Source organism: Gopherus evgoodei, chromosome 9 (genome assembly GCF_007399415.2).
Source record: "Gopherus evgoodei ecotype Sinaloan lineage chromosome 9, rGopEvg1_v1.p, whole genome shotgun sequence".
Taxonomy (NCBI): Eukaryota; Metazoa; Chordata; order Testudines; family Testudinidae; genus Gopherus; species Gopherus evgoodei.
The window spans coordinates 7,547,653-7,564,474 of NC_044330.1; the positions used below are offsets into that span (position 1 = coordinate 7,547,653).

At 62.0% G+C, this 16,822-nt stretch overlaps 1 protein-coding gene across 1 annotated transcript; it reads left to right on the top strand.

Moving 5' to 3' along the window:
- Nucleotides 1-358: 358 nt before the first annotated feature.
- On the top strand, nucleotides 359-16,822 carry PRSS56 (serine protease 56). The gene is made up of 17 exons (XM_030575642.1): nucleotides 359-449; nucleotides 1,470-1,742; nucleotides 3,887-4,048; nucleotides 5,104-5,157; nucleotides 5,836-6,022; nucleotides 6,433-6,541; nucleotides 6,707-6,866; nucleotides 7,250-7,392; nucleotides 7,865-8,024; nucleotides 8,364-8,552; nucleotides 11,036-11,197; nucleotides 12,714-12,768; nucleotides 13,287-13,446; nucleotides 13,948-14,068; nucleotides 14,361-14,450; nucleotides 15,988-16,094; nucleotides 16,649-16,822. The coding sequence occupies exons 1-17, from the start codon at nucleotides 359-361 to the stop codon at nucleotides 16,820-16,822; spliced, it is 2,397 nt and encodes a 798-aa protein (XP_030431502.1).

A 16,822-nucleotide genomic window follows, 5' to 3' on the forward strand; every position in this document is an offset into this window, starting at 1 on the left:
ATCCTAATGAATTCCAACTGGATCAGCTCCCCTCCCACCCCCATTTACCGGCACCTTCCTGGCCCATCCCCACGGCAGGGCCCTGGCACCACCGCTGGGCGCTGCCTTAATGAATTCAGCCGTTTGTGTGTCCCCCAGCATGGGAAAGCGCGGCCCCAGCCCCCCCCGGGGCACTGTATATATACAACGCCATTCGCTCCGGGACTCATTGTTCCCCTGTCATCTCCAGAGCACACAGCGGTGGAGACGAGGAGAGAGGGGGGGATCCCTGCACCGGCCCAGCTCCCGGCCCAGAGGCCAGGCAGGCAGAGGGGAAGAGCCTGCCCAGAACCAGCCTAGCGCTCCCACCTGCCACACCATGCTGTTGCCACTGCTCTGCCTCCTGCAGCTGACGGCTGGTGCCCCCTTGGGCAAGGAGCTTCACCAGATGCCAGCCAGTGTCCTGCAAGGTCAGTGCGGGCACCGGTGGGGCACCAGGCAGAACCTCGCTGGGCAACCAGGCTCCAGGCAAGGGGCTCATTTGGTGCCAAGGGGGCTTTGCTTACAGGATTGGTGCAGTGGGCAAGGGCGTGAGAGGGTGGGGTGGGGTGGGGGGGTTCTGGGAACCAGGACTCCTGGGTCTTGTTCCTGGCTCTGGGAGGGGAGTTGGGTCTAATGGTTAGAGCAGGGGGCTGGGAACCAGGACTCCTGGGTCTCGTTCCTGGCTCTGGGAGGGGAGTTGGGTCTAATGGTTAGAGCAGGGGGCTGGGAACCAGGACTCCTGGATCCCGTTCCTGGCTCTGGGAGGGGAGTTGGGTCTAATGGTTAGAGCAGGGGGCTGGGAACCAGGACTCCTGGATCCCGTTCCTGGCTCTGGGAGGGGAGTTGGGTCTAATGGTTAGAGCAGGGGGCTGGGAACCAGGAGTCCTGGCTCTGGGCGGGGAGTAGGGACTAATGCAGGCCTGCAAACTCGTAAAGCGGCGAGAGCCATATTATTCCAAAGAAAACAGCTGAGGGTCGAATTCCCCCAGCCCCCCCAAAAAAACCCAGTGCCACCCGGGCCCCCCAAAACACATCTCCCGCCCCAGTGCCGCCCAGCCCTGTGGAAACAACCCCCCCAGTTCCTGGCTGCCTGCCTGCTCGGCTCGTCATCCCCCCATGGATAAGGGGAGGGGAAAAGGGGACAGTTTGAAGGCATTTTCTGGGCTGTGAACTAAGGGGAGGGGAAAGGGGGGCAGTGTGAAGGGATTGGATGTGACCGTCCAACACACAAACACAGGGGCCGCAGGGAGCTCGGTGGGGGGGGGCAGTGTGTTAGGGGCCGGGGAGGGGGAAGGTCTCTGGACCAGGGAAGGGGGCAGCAGTTGGGGCAGGGCAGGTGCAACACACACACACACACACACACACACACACACACCCTCCCTCCCCCGGGGATTTCCTGGCAGCCCACAGATAGTTCAACCACCACCACTCCCGCCCCATCACTACAGGGGCCACCCTGGGACCAACCAATGCAGTAGTCGCCCCGCCCCCAACCGAAGGGGGAGTCTTGGAGGGGGTCTCGGCCCAGTCCCCCCTCTGCCCCGAGCTGCGGCTCGAGCCCAGGCTGGGCGCCCCTCCCCTCGCTCGGCACTTACCAGCTCTGCCTCGTGCCCAGCGCTTCCCGCCTCAGCGGGCCCCGGAAGTGACGCACCCGCTGTATGCCAGCTGGGGGGAGCGGGATCTGGCCGTTAGGGCAGTTGGAGGGCAGTGCGTGCGGGGCGGTGAGGTGGGTGAACCCAGCAGCCCCATCTCGCTGCTTGCCCGCGGGTCGCACAGTGAGCCTACGCGGGCCGCATGTTGTGCAGGCCTGGTCTAATGGTTAGAGCGGGGATGTGTGTGTGCTGGGAACCAGGACTCCTGGGTTCCGTTCCTGGCTCTGGGAGGAGAGTAGGGTCAAATGGTTAGAACAGGACAGCTGGGAGCCAGGACTTCTGAGTCCTATATTCCCAGCTTTGCCTGCTGCTCACTTGGGACCATGGGCAAACCCCTTTGCGGTCCCCCCAGGGCTGTGTGGTTCGTTGCAATGGCTCAGGGCTCCCATCCTGGTGGGTTTCACAGTGGCCGCCCTGGGCTTTTTGCAGGGGCTGGTCAGGCTCGGGGGGGGCACTGCTGGGAGCAGGAAGGGCCGAGGGGAAGATGTGTGGGGGAGGGAGCTGTCCCCACCCTGCACGCACCTGTTGGCTATTGCAGAGTAATCGAAAATACCAGGTCCGGGGTGGGCTCAGCCACTGCAGCCAAACCCTGCCTTGCTTCTCGGGTGGGAATTCCCAGGCGAGGGGACGGGCTGAGCCTCTCATGGGGAGCCTTGGATCAGCCCTTGGGGTCCCAGCCCCCGGGCTGTGCTCTGAGGTAGCTCCTGGGAACCTGAGCACCCCTGTAAAAGGCAGTGGACTCTCACAAACACACACGCCACCCCCCAGAGCAAGCCCGCAATGCAAACACCGCTCCTGCAACCCGCTAATGCAACCATACACAATGCAAACACAACCCCTCTCCCCATGCAAATACCCCCCTGCAAACACACGCATGCACCCCTCAGTGCAATCCCCAAGGCACCCCCCCATGCACACACCCCATTGCCAATGCAACCCCTCCCCCCAGTGCAAATGCATAATCCAACCGCAGCTGGAGGGGCAGGACACCTTCCCTGCAGAGAGTCTAGTTACCAAGCGCCATGCCCGGTGCCCAGCACACATCCATGTTGTGGCGCAAAGCCCTGACAAGCCCATTGTCTTTTGGGGGGGGTGCCCAGACAGGCTGAACTGGGTCCCAAGCTCAGTTCTCCCCCACTCCCAGAGCCTGGCACTCGGCACTCAGCCTCTGTAGGCCCTGAAACCCGGGCGCCGTGCCCTGCCGCAGGGGAGCACCTTGTGTGTCCGATCTGCAATGCACACTATGCCCACAGGGGAGCCAGGACTCCATGGTCCTATTCTCTGCTTTGCCACATGCTCACCTGGGACCGTGGGCAAGCCCCTTTGTCCTCTGTGTGCCAGCTTGGCCCGGGGTGAGGGTGGGCCCCACCTCAGGACCCCCCAGGACAGCGTGGCTCCGCACACGTGCTCTGCGAGGCTCAGGCACAACAGGGGAAAGACCCTCCTTGCCGGCTCCTTGCTGCCTGGGAGGCACGTGGCTTCACGGCTCCTGCGTGGCTCGCCAGCTGGAATGGCATTGCACCGGAGCACCAGTGTGGGGGGCTCCCATCGCCCGCTGACCCTCACCGCCAGGCATGGGATGGGATCCCACCCAGCAGGGCCAGCAGCCACAACCGCCTGAGCCCCGAGGGGGAGAGACAGGCCCCATGCCAGGGCCGAGACAATCCCAGGCAGAGGGATCCCCATGCGCAGGATTGAACTAGGGTTGGCTACTGCAGGAGAGGCCGAGGCGGGCAGGAGGACCCAGCTCACCTCTAGATTGGGGGGAGGGATAGCTCCCTGCTAAACCCAGGGTTGTGAGTTCAATCCTCGAGGGGGCCATTTAGGAATCTGGAGCAAAAATCTGTCTTGGGCTTGGCCCTGCTTTGAGCAGGGGGCTGGACTAGATACCTCCTGAGGTCCCTCCCAACGCTGAGATTGTATGATCTCCTCTGGCATTGTCCCCCCTTTGGTCAGTTCCCTGTACTCCGGGGCCTGAGTCGCGGTCACATAGAGGCCCAATGGGGAGATGAGGGGTGGAAGTGTGCTCTGGGATCCCCCTGCATGGGGGGGCGTGGCCGGGTGTAGGGAGGGGGCGGGGCTAAGGTGAAGCTTAAGTGAGAGCAGCCCCAAGGGCAGGCAAGGGGGCTTGGAGCCGCCCTCCAGGCTGAAGGGGCTGGCAGTCAGGGCCGTGGGCTAGGGCTGACCAGGCTTCCCTCTCTCTCTCTCTGCAGCACTGTCCAGCCGGGGGACGCTGGTCCTGGAGGCCGCCCTGAAGAGCGCCCTGGTGGCCCTGGAAGGGGCGCTGGCCAAGCACGATCAGCAGCTGCGGGAGTGTGGGGAGTGCGCACCCTGCCTCTCTGGGGACTGTGGCAACCAGAGCAGGGAGTGTGCCCGTGAGTGCCAGCCCCTCGCCCGCCCGGCCACGCACGCCAGCAGCGCTGGCTGGTGGCTCCTAACAGTAGCCCTGCTGGTGCCTACAGCCTGTTCGCTCCAGCAAGCGCTCCTACAATAACAAACCAGCGCAGGTGGCCTCACCGCTGTCTCGGTAACACCGCACAGGGGCTAGGATGGCTAATGTGTGGGCAGCACCATCCCCCACAGACAACCCTGCACTCCTGAGAGACCCTACAATAACAAACCTGTGTGCGCGCAGCCCAACTCTCTGGAGAGACCCTACAATAAACCCTATGCATGCACTGCCCAGCTCTCCCAAGAGACCCTACAATAACAAGCCCTACATGTGCGCAGCCCAACTCTCTGGAGAGACCCTACAATAACAAACCTGCGTGTGTGCAGCCAAACTCTCTGGAGAGACCCTACAATAACAAACAAGGGCCCATCCAATGGGTGTTCAGACTGCACTATGGGGGGAGAACCGGAGAGAGGGCGTGAGGGTAAGGAAGGAAATTCGGCAGCATGGTGCCCTCGGCTGATAGTCCAGCCCTGTGCATAGCCCGTGTGCAGGGAGTGGGCTCCACTTTGACCTGTCTCCTGGCCCCGGAGGCCTCTCTGGCTCCCCTGCCCACCCACAGATGGGACAGAGCAAGGGAGCATCTAGGTCCCAGGCTGTCATAGCTCCTCCCCAACTGGACGACCCCAGCCCATGAGTAGCTGGGTTTCGCTCCTGGGAGACCCTACAATACACAAACCACTGTGTGCAACCCTCACACTCACACGAGACCCTACGATAACACACCAGCGTGTACAACCCCAGCATTCCCAGGAGACCCCTTAATAAACCAGTGTGCACTGCCCCACACTGGCAGGAGACTCTACAGAAACAAACACCAAATGGCAGGGAAACCCCAGCCTGGGCAGGAGGCTGATTTCCGCAGGCCTGGGCGGTTGTGAAGAGGCACAGGTGGGTGGGGAATGCAGGAGGCCCTGGCAGGCAGGTGGCATGTGTGCCGGCAGCATGGCCTATCTCTCGGGACTTGTCTCCCTGCAGGGCTGGAGACCGACATGGATGATATGAACGGCGTCTCGGACCAGCCGGCATCAGGTCAGTCCACAGCTGCTCAAGGGGTCTGGGGCCACACCCCATCCTAAGTGTGTGGTGGGCACAGGAGCTAGGGCTGGGCATCGCCCTGCTGCCAAGAAGGCACATGCTTTCCCATGTGCCCCAGCTTCAGCAACACATGGCAATGGGGCAGAGGCCCCATGGGGGCAAGGGCAGCTGCCCCGTTGGGTTCACCCTGGATGGGCACAGCCTGCTGAGCTTCTCACATCCTCTACCCACCCTGCCAAGCTTGCTTGGGGCCACAGCACCATCCCTCAGCACTCACTACCTGCATGGCCATCAAGGTCAGTGTCGGCAACTGGCAGGACTGTGAGGGTGCCCTCAGCTGCCCCAGGACACAGCTGTGTGAGTCCCCAGCCCATACCCACATGCACCGTGCAGTGCATCCCCAGTGCATTCACACACGCACCGCGCAGTGAATTCCCGGCACAGACACACATGTTCTAATCTGCCTGGTTCAGGTCTGAGAGGGGCCCAAGGCTGGGCCCTCGGTGGCACCCAAGAATATTGGAGCCCAATTGAGCCTCTTGTCTCATGAAACATGTAGCATAAGGATAGCAGGGGGCTGCGGGTCAGGAGTGAGGGGTATTGGCAGAGCTGGGGAGGAGCCTCCTCCCTCCCTCCATCTGATCTCCTCTTTCTCTCTCTCTTCCTCCCCAGGAACGTGTGGCCAGGGGGTGGTGGCACCCAATGCCACAGCAGCCAAGGGCAAGATCGTGGGGGGCAGCGTGGCCCCGCGGGGCGCCTGGCCCTGGCTGGTCTCAGTGCGGCTGGGCGGGGAGCTGATGTGCGGTGGGGTACTGGTGAGGGACACCTGGGTCCTCACGGCTGCGCACTGCTTCGCCGGGTATGGCTGGGGCTAGCCCCAGGGAGCGTGGGCAGCAACAGGCACCTGGCAGCGGAGAGGGGGCATCTCCCATGGGAGCACTGAGGGCAGCTGGCCGGTGCCAGCCCAGGGCAGGCACAGGCTGGGCTGCCCCAGCCACAGGGCACGGCCTCTGTACAGTTCGGCTCCCAGGGGCAATGGGGCAGCCTCCCCCTCACCACACCACCCTGCCCAGCCTCTGCTCGGGCCCAGCCCTGCTGCCCCCTGCTGGGGGGAAGGTGCCTGGCGCAGGGCAGCTGAGCCCCAGGGCAGGGAGCCCTGAGGGACCCAGCTGGCAGAGGTGCCTGGGGCCAGGTTCCCTGTGCAGGGAGCAGGAGGGGGCCTGGCTCTGCCTGCCCCCCTTCATTCCCTGCTCCACCTGCCCCCCGCAGGAACCGCAATGAGCTGGCCTGGACAGTGGTGGTGGGGGACTACGATCTTGCCAAGTGGGATGAGGGCGAGCAGGTGCTGCCCGTCAACCGCATCATCACCCACCCCAAGGTAAGAGGAGGCCCCCCACCATGTCCCAGGCATCTGTGCCCAGAGTGCCCCCTGCACCCCCCTGACCACCCTGGGTCCCCGACTGCCCCCAGCATCCCAGTCCCCCAGCAACCTGATCATTTCTGGCTCCACCACTCCCTGACCCCCTGCTCCTCTCCCCCACAGTTCAACCCCAAGACCTTCCACAGCGACGTGGCGCTGCTGGAGCTGGCGCGCCCGGTGGCCCCCTCGGCACGGCTGAGTCCGGTGTGCCTGCCCGACGGTCCCGAGGAGCCCGGCCCAGGGACGCCCTGCTACATCGCTGGCTGGGGGTCCCTCTACCAAGGTAGGTGGGGGGCAGGTCCGGGGCCAGTGCCACCCAGCGCTCCCCTGCGCCCCCTGCTGACTGGCCCCCTGCCAGGGCAGTGGGGGTTGGTCCAGGCACTTTCCCTGCCGGAGCAGCATCCCCTGGAGGCCAGTGGGCCCCAGTGACCCAGGCATCTTCCCAAAGCTGGGACAGGGCATCTGGCATCTCAGCCAACCCAGCAGCCAGGCGCTGCCCTCGCACCCCCAGCAGAGCTCCTATTAGCCTGGCCTGGAGCGGGTTTGGCCCTGGCGCTGCAGATGGGCCAGGGATGGCTCCCTGCTGCCTGGGCACTAGGCCCAGGCATTGCAGGGGGGGGGGGGAAACAGCAGCCCCTTCCCATGACTTGCTCTTTGCCCTAGCAGAGGGGCCATCGGCTGAGGTGGTGATGGAGGCTCGGGTGCCCGTGCTGAGCCAGGACGCCTGCCACAGCGCGCTGGGCAAGGAGCTGCTCACCAGCGCCATGTTTTGCGCTGGCTACTTGGCCGGCGGCATCGACTCCTGCCAGGTAACGGCTGGGGGGTCCCGGGGTGAGGAGGGGGTGCCAGGCATGGAGTAGCCAGTCCCAAGGCCAGCAGTGCCACTGCGATCCACCAGAGGGAAGAACTGGGTGCTGCTGCCTGCTGGGGCTGGCACACACCAGGCTGGAATCCCTCCACTGGGCGTGACCTGGTGGCAGAGCCAGGTGTGGGGGGAGTGGGGGCTGCCTGGCTGGGGCAGGGCAGAGCAGGGGGGCTCCCTTAATCTAGACCATTTAGAAGCCCAGGACTCCTAGGTCCTATTGCTGGCTCAGCTGCTGGCCAGGGCTTGCCTGGCTCCATGACTCAGTTTACCCTCTACCCAAAGTGGCCAATGGCAGGATGGGGCAGGGTAGAGAGTGACTTCCTGGGCCACGTGCTCCTGGGGGACCTTAGAGCTGGTCCCTGCTTTGCCCATCTCTGCCCATGCTTCGTGCCAGCCCGTGGCTGCTTCTCTCCCAGGGAGATTCGGGCGGGCCCCTGACGTGCCAGGAGTCCGGGTCGCAACAGTCCGTGCTGTACGGCATCACATCGTGGGGGGATGGCTGCGGGGAACAGGGCAAGCCAGGCGTGTACACCCGTGTGACGGCCTTCGCTGACTGGATCCGCCGCCAGATGGACAGTGAGTGCCATGGCCGGCTTGGCACTGAACCCCAGGGAGGAATGGGCATTGGCTGGCTGGGACTGGGCACTGCAGGGCACTGTCAGCCATTGAGAGAGCCCAGATGGCAGTGCCAGGGCAGGGAACTAAGCCACTAGGACACCTGAGTGTCTGTAAGCAGGACAGAAGGATGTGGTGGGGCAACGCCCAGGAGTCCCCCAAGGGGTGGTGCCAGGGATCCCCCCCGGGGAGGGCTGGGGCAGCATCCAAGGGTCCCCCAGGGGAGGGAAAGGTGGAGTAGTGCCCAGGGGTGTGGCCCTTTCTCTCTGTCCCTAACACCTAACCCCTTGCCCTCCCCAGAATCACCTGAGAGCAGAGAGCCCACCTGCTTCGAGCTGCTGGCCGCATCCCAGCTGCCCAGCGAGCGCCAGCACGCAGAGCTCGCCCACCTGTGCTCTTTCTATGCCCAGTCATGCGCCCCACCCCAAGGCCAGGCTGCCTGTGCCTGGGTCGCTGAGGAGACCTGCAGGATGAAGAGGAGGAGATGTGGTGAGTGGTGCTGGCCGGGAGGGGTTGGGCGCTGCCAGGGCGCAGAGCCTCCGGGCTGGGGGGCACTGGGCTAGGAGGCCTGGGACACATACCCTGAGCTCTTGGCGTGAGCTATGGCCCAGGGACTCTGACCCTCAGCACTTTTCGGGCCTCAGGCTTATGCCCACAACCTGGCACCAACCCCTTCCCCACTCCCGAGGTCAGAGCTACCCTCTGGTGCTTCCACCCTGCAGATAGGACTCCAAACTCAGCCCCTAGCCCTGCTCTGCTCCCTAAGGGGAAGGGCGTGGAGAGCAGAGCAGGGCCGGGGGGCGAGATTGGGGTCCTATAGCTAATGGGGCAGCTATAGGGGCTGAGCAGGACAGGGACAGTGCACAGGGTGCCCCAGGCCCAGGCCGCGGAGCTAAAGGGACAAGGGCTTTGCTGAGTGAGGGCAGTGCCAGCTGCCCTGTGGGCCCAGGCTCTGGGGGCACTGGGGGACATCCTGCTAACACCCATTGTAACGATGCTGCCTCGGGCGGGACACCACTGAGCTACCAATTCAGGACAAATTGCTTAGAGCAGGGCAGTGACAGCCCCAGGGTGGGGTTGCTCTGCACACCAAGCCAGCCAAACGGAGAAAACTTCGGTTTTACCCCACTGGCTAACCACAAGTCTGTCATGGACTCACAGGCCATGCCCACCCTGTGGCCCGTGGGGGGGACCCCTCTCAGTGCAACAGCCCTTCTCGGGGGTCCACTCTCTCTTGGGATCAGGCCCCTCCACCTCCTGGTGCCTCACATCTCTGAGCCTTAGCACATCTGTCTCTGCCGTGGGCCCCCTCAGGGGGTCCACATGCTCTGGACCCCCGGGGCCTCCACTCGCCGAAGGGGATGATACAACCCTGTTCTCTAGCCCCAAGTGACTCTCAGCCAGAGGAAAACAAGAGGGTTTATTGAGTATTTGAACACAGCACAGGAAACTCTCTAGCCTCAGGCCTGGCCTCTCTCAGCACAGCACATCCCAGTCTCCCCTGCATCCAGGTGGGCTCTGCCTGCTCTCTTTCTCCAGCCCAGAGCCCCCCTGCTTCCCAGCTGGGCATCTGATATCCCCAACCCCAAGCCCCCTCTGTCCATTGTCTTCTCTCCAGGTAAACAAGGTCGCTTTGGCCTCCTCTCCTCGCTTCTGTCCTCTGGCCGGAACCGGCTGGTTAGGTCACCGGGTCCTCTCTTCACAGCCCATTGTCCTCCACTGGCCAGAACTGGCTGAGATTCCTGAGCTGGGCCTCCAGGTCACCAGTCGCTGAGGTCTCCATCCTCCAGGCCATTGGCTGGAGTCCCAAGTTCCCTCTCCAGTCCTCTGAACCAACAAACTCCCTCTCCCCTCACCTGGTTAAACCAGTAACACCCAGGGAAACCGAATCCCACCCCCTCTGCATGCAAACCATTGGAAAAACAAGACAATCCCCCACTTTGTCACAAAGTCACACAAGCAATTCCCTTAGACACTCGTTTCCCAGTATCACCCCCAGTGCCACTCGTTATGGGGATGACTGGTTATGAAAACCAACACCCCACTAAAAGAAAGAGGTTCTCCGGATCCTAAAAGACCAAACCCCAGACCCAGATCAAGTGATAAGTTAGATCTTAGCTCTAAGCGTGCATTTTGGGTAAGTCTTATTAACTAAACTAAAATTTATTAAAAAAGAAAAGAGAGGGTTAGGTAAAAGATCAAAATACAGACTAACGTGAGTTCAGTTCTTGAGGTTCAGGTAGTTGCCAAAAGTCCTTTTAGAAATAGTCCACAGGTTATAGTCCAGTGTCTATATTCAGGGTGACTCCAGTCAGTGACTGGGGATCTCAAACCTTATGGTTTAGGGTTTCTCCTTCTTGAAACCCAAAGCAAATCAGAGATGAAGGGTCGTGCCCCAGGATTTTTATACATCACCAGCAGCCTTTTGGCCTGAGAAAACAATAGGCTTAACTTTCCTTCTCCCAAACATCCTGGCAATTAGCACAGGGTAATTTATCCATTAAACAGTTCAGATACAGGTTACCACAACCTTCAAAGGTTTTTAAGGTCTGGTTTGACAAAGCCCTGGCTAGGATGATTTAGTTGGCGTTGGTCCTGCTTTGAGCAGGGCATTGGACTAGATGACCTCCTGAGGTCCCTTCCAACCCTGAGATTCTGTGATTCAGAGACAGAGAGACAATAATACTATTTCACTAAAGTGTCTTCCTAAATGTTAATACAGACTCCTTTTTTGATCTTTGAATCAAAGCCATAGTAATAGAGGAGACTTGTTTGCTTACATCACAAGACCTGAGCAAACAGCTCCCCTTCCATCTCCAGCAATGCAGGCTGCATTTCAAAGCTCTACTCATTTACCTTTGAAGTTCACCCCTGGGTCAGGTCAGTCTGTGGGGTAATTAACTCTTTCTGGCCCTATCAGCTTTCAATGAGATATTACATTACACTCATAACGTCACACCCCTTCTGCACAGAGCTGCGCTCCTATGCCCAGATGCTGCTGGATTTCCTGCGCCGGGCAGAGGAGTTCTTCCGAAACCAGGTGGACTTTGCCTTCTTCACCCACACCCTGCCCCACTTCATGGAGCAGCTCTACGGGCACCTCTTCCCCGTCCGGGCTCGCCGGGCCACCACAGGTACCTGCCCCATGGATCTGCCATCCCTTAGATCTCCTACCCGGGCCATGCCACGAACCCCCATCCCTCCCAGATCTCCCACCTCTCCCGGCCAGGCCACGACAGGGACCCTCACATCCCCCCCATCCCAATCTCCCACCTGGGCCATGTCAGGGACCCCCATCCCACCAGATCTCCCACCTCTCCCAGCCAGGCCACGACAGGGAGGGACCCCCCGTCCCAGAACTCCCACATCCCCCAGCCAGGCCATGCCAGGGACCTCCATCACCCCAATCTCCTTCCTCCTCCACCCAGACCACACCAGGGACCCCTGCCCCCGGGTCTCCTAGCTCCCCAGGTCATGGCAGGTGCCTGCCCCCCAAATCTCCCCCCTCCAGAACATGGCAAGGACCCCCACCCCCTGGATTTTCCACCTCCCCCACCCTTGCCATGGCAGGGACTCACAACCCAGAACCCCCATATCCTGCCTCTGGCTCCCCACATCCCAGCTCTGTGCCCACACGGGAATATAGGGGGACCCACTTGCTCAGCTTAGGGAACCTTGAACCGACCCCCAACCAGGGCCGCCCAGAGGGGGGGGCAAGAGGGGCAATCTGCCCCAGGCCCTGTGCTCCACAGGGTCCTTCACTCGCTCCGGGGGGCCCGGAAAACTCTTGCGGGGCCAGGCCCTAGAGCTTCTTCCGCTCCCGGTCTTCGCCAGCAGGGGGGGTGTCCTTCCGACCCCCCGCCAGCAAATTACCACCAAAGCGGGACCTGCTGCCGCAGTGCAACCCGGTCTTCGGCGGTAGGGGGCCCTTCCATTCCGGGACCCAACGCCCAAGTGCCCCGAAGACCCACGGTGGGGGCCCCCCGCCACCAAATTACTGCCAAAGAGCAGTTGCACTTTGGCAGCGGGTCCCGCTTCGGCGGTAATTTGCCAGCGGGGGGCCCCCGCCGCGGGTCTTCGGGGCACTTTGGTGGCGGGTCCCGGAACGGAAGGGCCCCCCGCCGCCGAACAGGGCCGGCTCTAGACATTTTGCCGCGTGGGGGGTGCCCTGCCGCTTGCCAGTCCCACAGCTCCGGTGGACCTCCCGCAGGCGTGTCTGTGGATGCTCCACCGGAGCCACGGGACCAGCGGACCCTCCGAAGGCATGCCTGTGGGAGGTCCACCGGAGCCGCCTGCTGCCAACAGCCCCAGGCCCCTGCAATCCTCTGGGCGGCCCTGCCCCCAAACTCCACTGGGGGCTTTGGAGGCACTCCCAGTATGGGGTCCCCAATTGCCTCAGCTACAGCCTGGCACCTCCTGTCCCTCCTCAGCGCTGCAGGGTCTTTCCGAGAGCTGGCTGCCCAGCAGCGTCCAGCTGCCTGCACAGGGGCTCTCTCAGCCCATGGCAGGGCCTGTGCTGGAGCACCAGGCCAGCTCCCTAGCACATGCCCAAAACAGCATGGCCTCTACTTGCCCCACCCGCTGCCAGCCCTGCATCCTGCCCCACAGGCGCCCCAGCTCTCTAGACTGAATCCTGTATCATTCCCCCAGGGCAGGGGGCCGAGGGGCAGGCAAGCCCTGAAGAGCTCCCCAGCGGCCCCAGCAGGTAAAGCCAGGCCCAGGGCTGGGCAGGGCCTGGCGGGAGATCAGGGACGGGGGAAGAGGTGCCAGCCATGGGGCAAGGGAGTGGGGGGAAGGCAGGAGGGAAAGGCCAGATGTGGGGCTCAGGATCAGGAGCTGGGAGGGAAGAGACCTGTTGTGGTTTAGCGGGGACAGGCTGTGGGGCTCAGGCCAGTGCCAGGGGATACACATGTGGCCCCTGTCGGGGTCCAGGGGGCATGTGTCACCCCTCCCTCACCCCAGACATCCCCCACTGCTTGGACAGCCCCGCAGCCAGCGGGCCACGGGAGCCAGCCTCTGCAGGGGGCATGGCCCCACCAGGCTGGTTGTGTGGGGGTGGAATTGACTCGAAGGGGGGCAATAGAGGGTTTGGCTGCAGAGTTAGTCCCCTGGGCTGGTGCTGTCTGGCGCACCCCAGGGGCTGCTGGGACCCCCCCGCAATGCTCTGCTGCTGGCCATGCCAGGACTGCATCTCCCTGCCCCTCATCCTGCCCCTCGTCATAGGACCCAGCCCCCACCCTTCTTGGCGCTGTTCCAGGCCGTGGGCCCCACACTGGAGGACTGGGTGGGGGAGCTGAGCACCATGGCTAGGAGCGACATGGCCCCCCCAGCTCCTGCACTGGCCACCAGGCAACTCCGTGGGGAGGAGCAGCTCTTCCTGCAGGTAAGGGGGCGGGGGCTCTGAGCAGGGGGGTGGGGGGAAGACCCTCAGCCTCTCCAAAGAAGGCAGCACTGCAGCCAGAGGATGGCCATGGGCACCTGGCCCCCCCCAGTTCACAGTCTCCACTCAGCTGGACCCCAAATCCAGCCCCCCCCGGCTGCCATGGCCCTAGCACACAGGAACAGCTGTAAATCCTCTCTGACCCCAGCACCCCCCACCTGACCCTGGCACCCCATCAATCCACCCCCACCCTGCCTGACCTCAGCACAGATCCCCCCATTCCCCCCCCACCCCACACACAGCTCCTTCCTGACCTCATCTATCCCCAGCACAGACCATCTTTCATCCCCACCCCCTTCCTGACATCCCTGCCGCAGCCCCCACTCCCGCAGCCCCCAGCACTACCTGGGGTTGGTGTCACTGGCATTGCCGACGGGTGCCCCCGTGGCCCAGTCAGGCCCGGCTCATGCATGCCCACTCACCCCCTGCGTCTCTCCGGTTCAGCAGGCCGAGGGGGCAGTGGAGGCGCTGAAGGGACACGACTGGGCCTTTCTCCAGCAGCTGCGGGCTGAGCTGGGGGCCCGAGGAGCAGGGCCACAGCCGGGAGCCACCTCCCCGCTGAACCGTAAGTGCTAGCAGAGGGGTGAGGTGGGGGCATGTCTTGGGGCGCTCACCCTAGCTAGTTACTTGCATGGGGGCATGGGGTGCAAGGCATAGCCATGCCCGGTTAGATCTGCCATGGCATTGCCCTGCCTCATGCCACGGGGCCTGGCCCTGTACTGTGCAGCCTGGCTCCAGTGCCAGCTCAGGGTGCCACTGCATTGTGTTGCTGGGGGTGCACTAGCAGCGTATGGGGGCGGGGGCAGTCTGCCCTTTCCCCAGGGGGTGGTTGGAGCCTCTCTCTTCCTCTGTGGCAGGGCCTGAGGGTGCTGGGGACCCATCCCTGCGGGCGAGGCGAGAGCTGGGGAAAGCCCTGCCCAGCGACGAGGGACCAGGCGATCGCAGAGGTATGCCCCGCCACAGCAGTTGTGCAGCACAGGGCCTGGGCTTCCCCCTCCCAGGCTAAGGCTGGGGGAAGGTATCATAACCTAGTCCCAGATTTGGACCTTAGCGTCCAAAATATGGGGGTTAGCATCAAAACCTCCAAGCTTAGTTACCAGCTTGGACCTGGTAAAGCTGCCACCACCCAAAAAATTAGAGTGTTTTGGGGCACTCTGGTCCCCCCAAAAACCTTCCCTGGGGACCCCAAGACCCAAATCCCTTGAGTCTCACAACAAAGGGAAATAAACCTTTTCCCTTCCCCCCTCCAGGTGTCCCTGGAGAGATACACAGAAGCAAACTCCGTGAATCTAAACAGAGGAAGTCCACCCTCTCTATTTCCAGTCCTGGAAACACAAGCACTTCCCTCTTCACCCAAAGGGAATGCAAAGTCAGGCTAGTAAATCTAACACACACAGATTTCCCCCTGACTTCTTCCTCCCACCAGTTCCCTGGTGAGCTGCAGACTCAATTCCCTGGAGTTCCCCACTAAAGAAAAACTCCAACAGGTCTTAAAAGAAAGCTTTATATAAAAAGAAAGAAAAATACATAAAAATGGTCTCTCTGTATTAAGGTGACAAATACAGGGTCATTTGCTTAAAAGAATATTGAATAAACAGCCTTATTCAAAAATAATACAATTCAAAGCACTCCAGCAACTATAGACATGTAAATACAAAACAAACCATCTTTGTACTCACAACTTGGAAACAGAAGATTAGAAAGCAGGAAATAGAAAAATTACTTCTCATAGCTGAGAGAGTACAGGCAGAAGACCCAGAACAAAGGACTCACACACAAAGTTCCCTCCACCCAGATTTGAAAAAGTCTTGTTTCCTGATTGGTCCTCTGGTCAGGTGTTTCAGATTACTTCTTTCCAGGTGAAAGAGACGTTAACCCTTAGCTATCTGTTTATGACAGAAGGTTGCACAGGGACCCCTGCTGCAGCCAAGAGTTGCCTAGCCTCCACAGTGCCCTGTAGGGACAAAGCCATATTGAGCCCACCCCTACACCCAACCTGGCAGCTGGGATCAGTACACAGGGCCCTGTGCCACTCGGCTGAGCCCGATGCCCCCTCCAGTTCTTTCCCTCTCCAGCGCAGGAGTGTGGGGGCCAAGCTTACCTATTCCCTTCGTGGGTCAGGGCCCCAGGGGTAGGACTGTGCCAGGCTAGGGGTTATTAGCCCCACTGCCTTGGCCCCATGTGCCAGGTAACCTCCCACCCTCTTAGCTGGAAATAGGGTCTTTGCTCCCCCCACCCAATGGCTGTGTGACATTGGAGTAGGGGGTAGCCAGTGTGCACAGCAGAGGTGGCTGCAGCGATCCTTACCCAGCCAGCACAGCATGCCAAGCCCTTTTGGCCCCTTTGAGACGAAAGGCATCAGGGAAATGCCAGCAGTTGGGTGGCAGGGGACAGGCCCACAGGACCAGCTCCTGGTGCTCTGACTCTCCACCAGCGGGGGGATTTCGGTGAGTGCTCTGACTGCCCCTCCCTCCCTTGGCACAGGCTGCCCAGGACTGCAGGAGGCAGCGCTGCAGGTACGCGCCGTGCAGGAGCTCTACCGCTGGGTCCTGCAGGTGCCGGAGCGGGACCTGGCCATGACCTTCCAGGAGGTGAGTGAGCCATGCCCCACAGGGACGCAGGGAGCTGGCCGGCCACCATGGACCACTGCTCTGGGCTGGGGGTATGGAGCCAGCCCCCCGCACCATGCCCTGGCTCCCACTGGGCTGCAAGGGCTACTGCCAATGAGAGACCCACCCCACCATTCCCCCGCTCCCCCCATTCCCCTTAGCACTGCCCCATCCCCTAGCTGGGGAGGGTCTCTGTCCCCCTCTGGTGGTGGCTCCCGGTGCCAGGTTGGGCCTGAGCCATTTAGCCTTTATCTCTGTGCAGCCTGGGTTCAAACCCCACTGCCAGGGGTGGGGCAGCCACCACCCCTCGGAGGAGCCCTTGAGCCCAGCTCCCCTCAGGGGCAGCCAGCCAGCTGCACCCCACAGCAGGGGGGCAGGCAGCTTGCCGAAGCAGGCAGGTCCCCAGCTCACGCTCAGGGCAGTCCTGTCAACCCAGGAGTTGTGCAGCCTGGAGCACCTGCTGCCCCGGGTCACTGCGCTTCCGGGGGCTCCCTCGCAGCTCTGTGCCCCCTCACACTGCTCCCTTCTCCCCACAGATCCTGGTGGACCTGGGCTCCAAGAACGCCAAGGGGCTGTACAGGGCACGGGTCCGGGCCACAGTTGGCGGGAAAGCCACTGTCTTCCCTGCCCTGGTAGGGCTGGAGAGCAACTCGCTATACCGCAGCATGCCCGGGCTCATCGCCTTGGCACTGGCAGCTTTGCAGACCTAA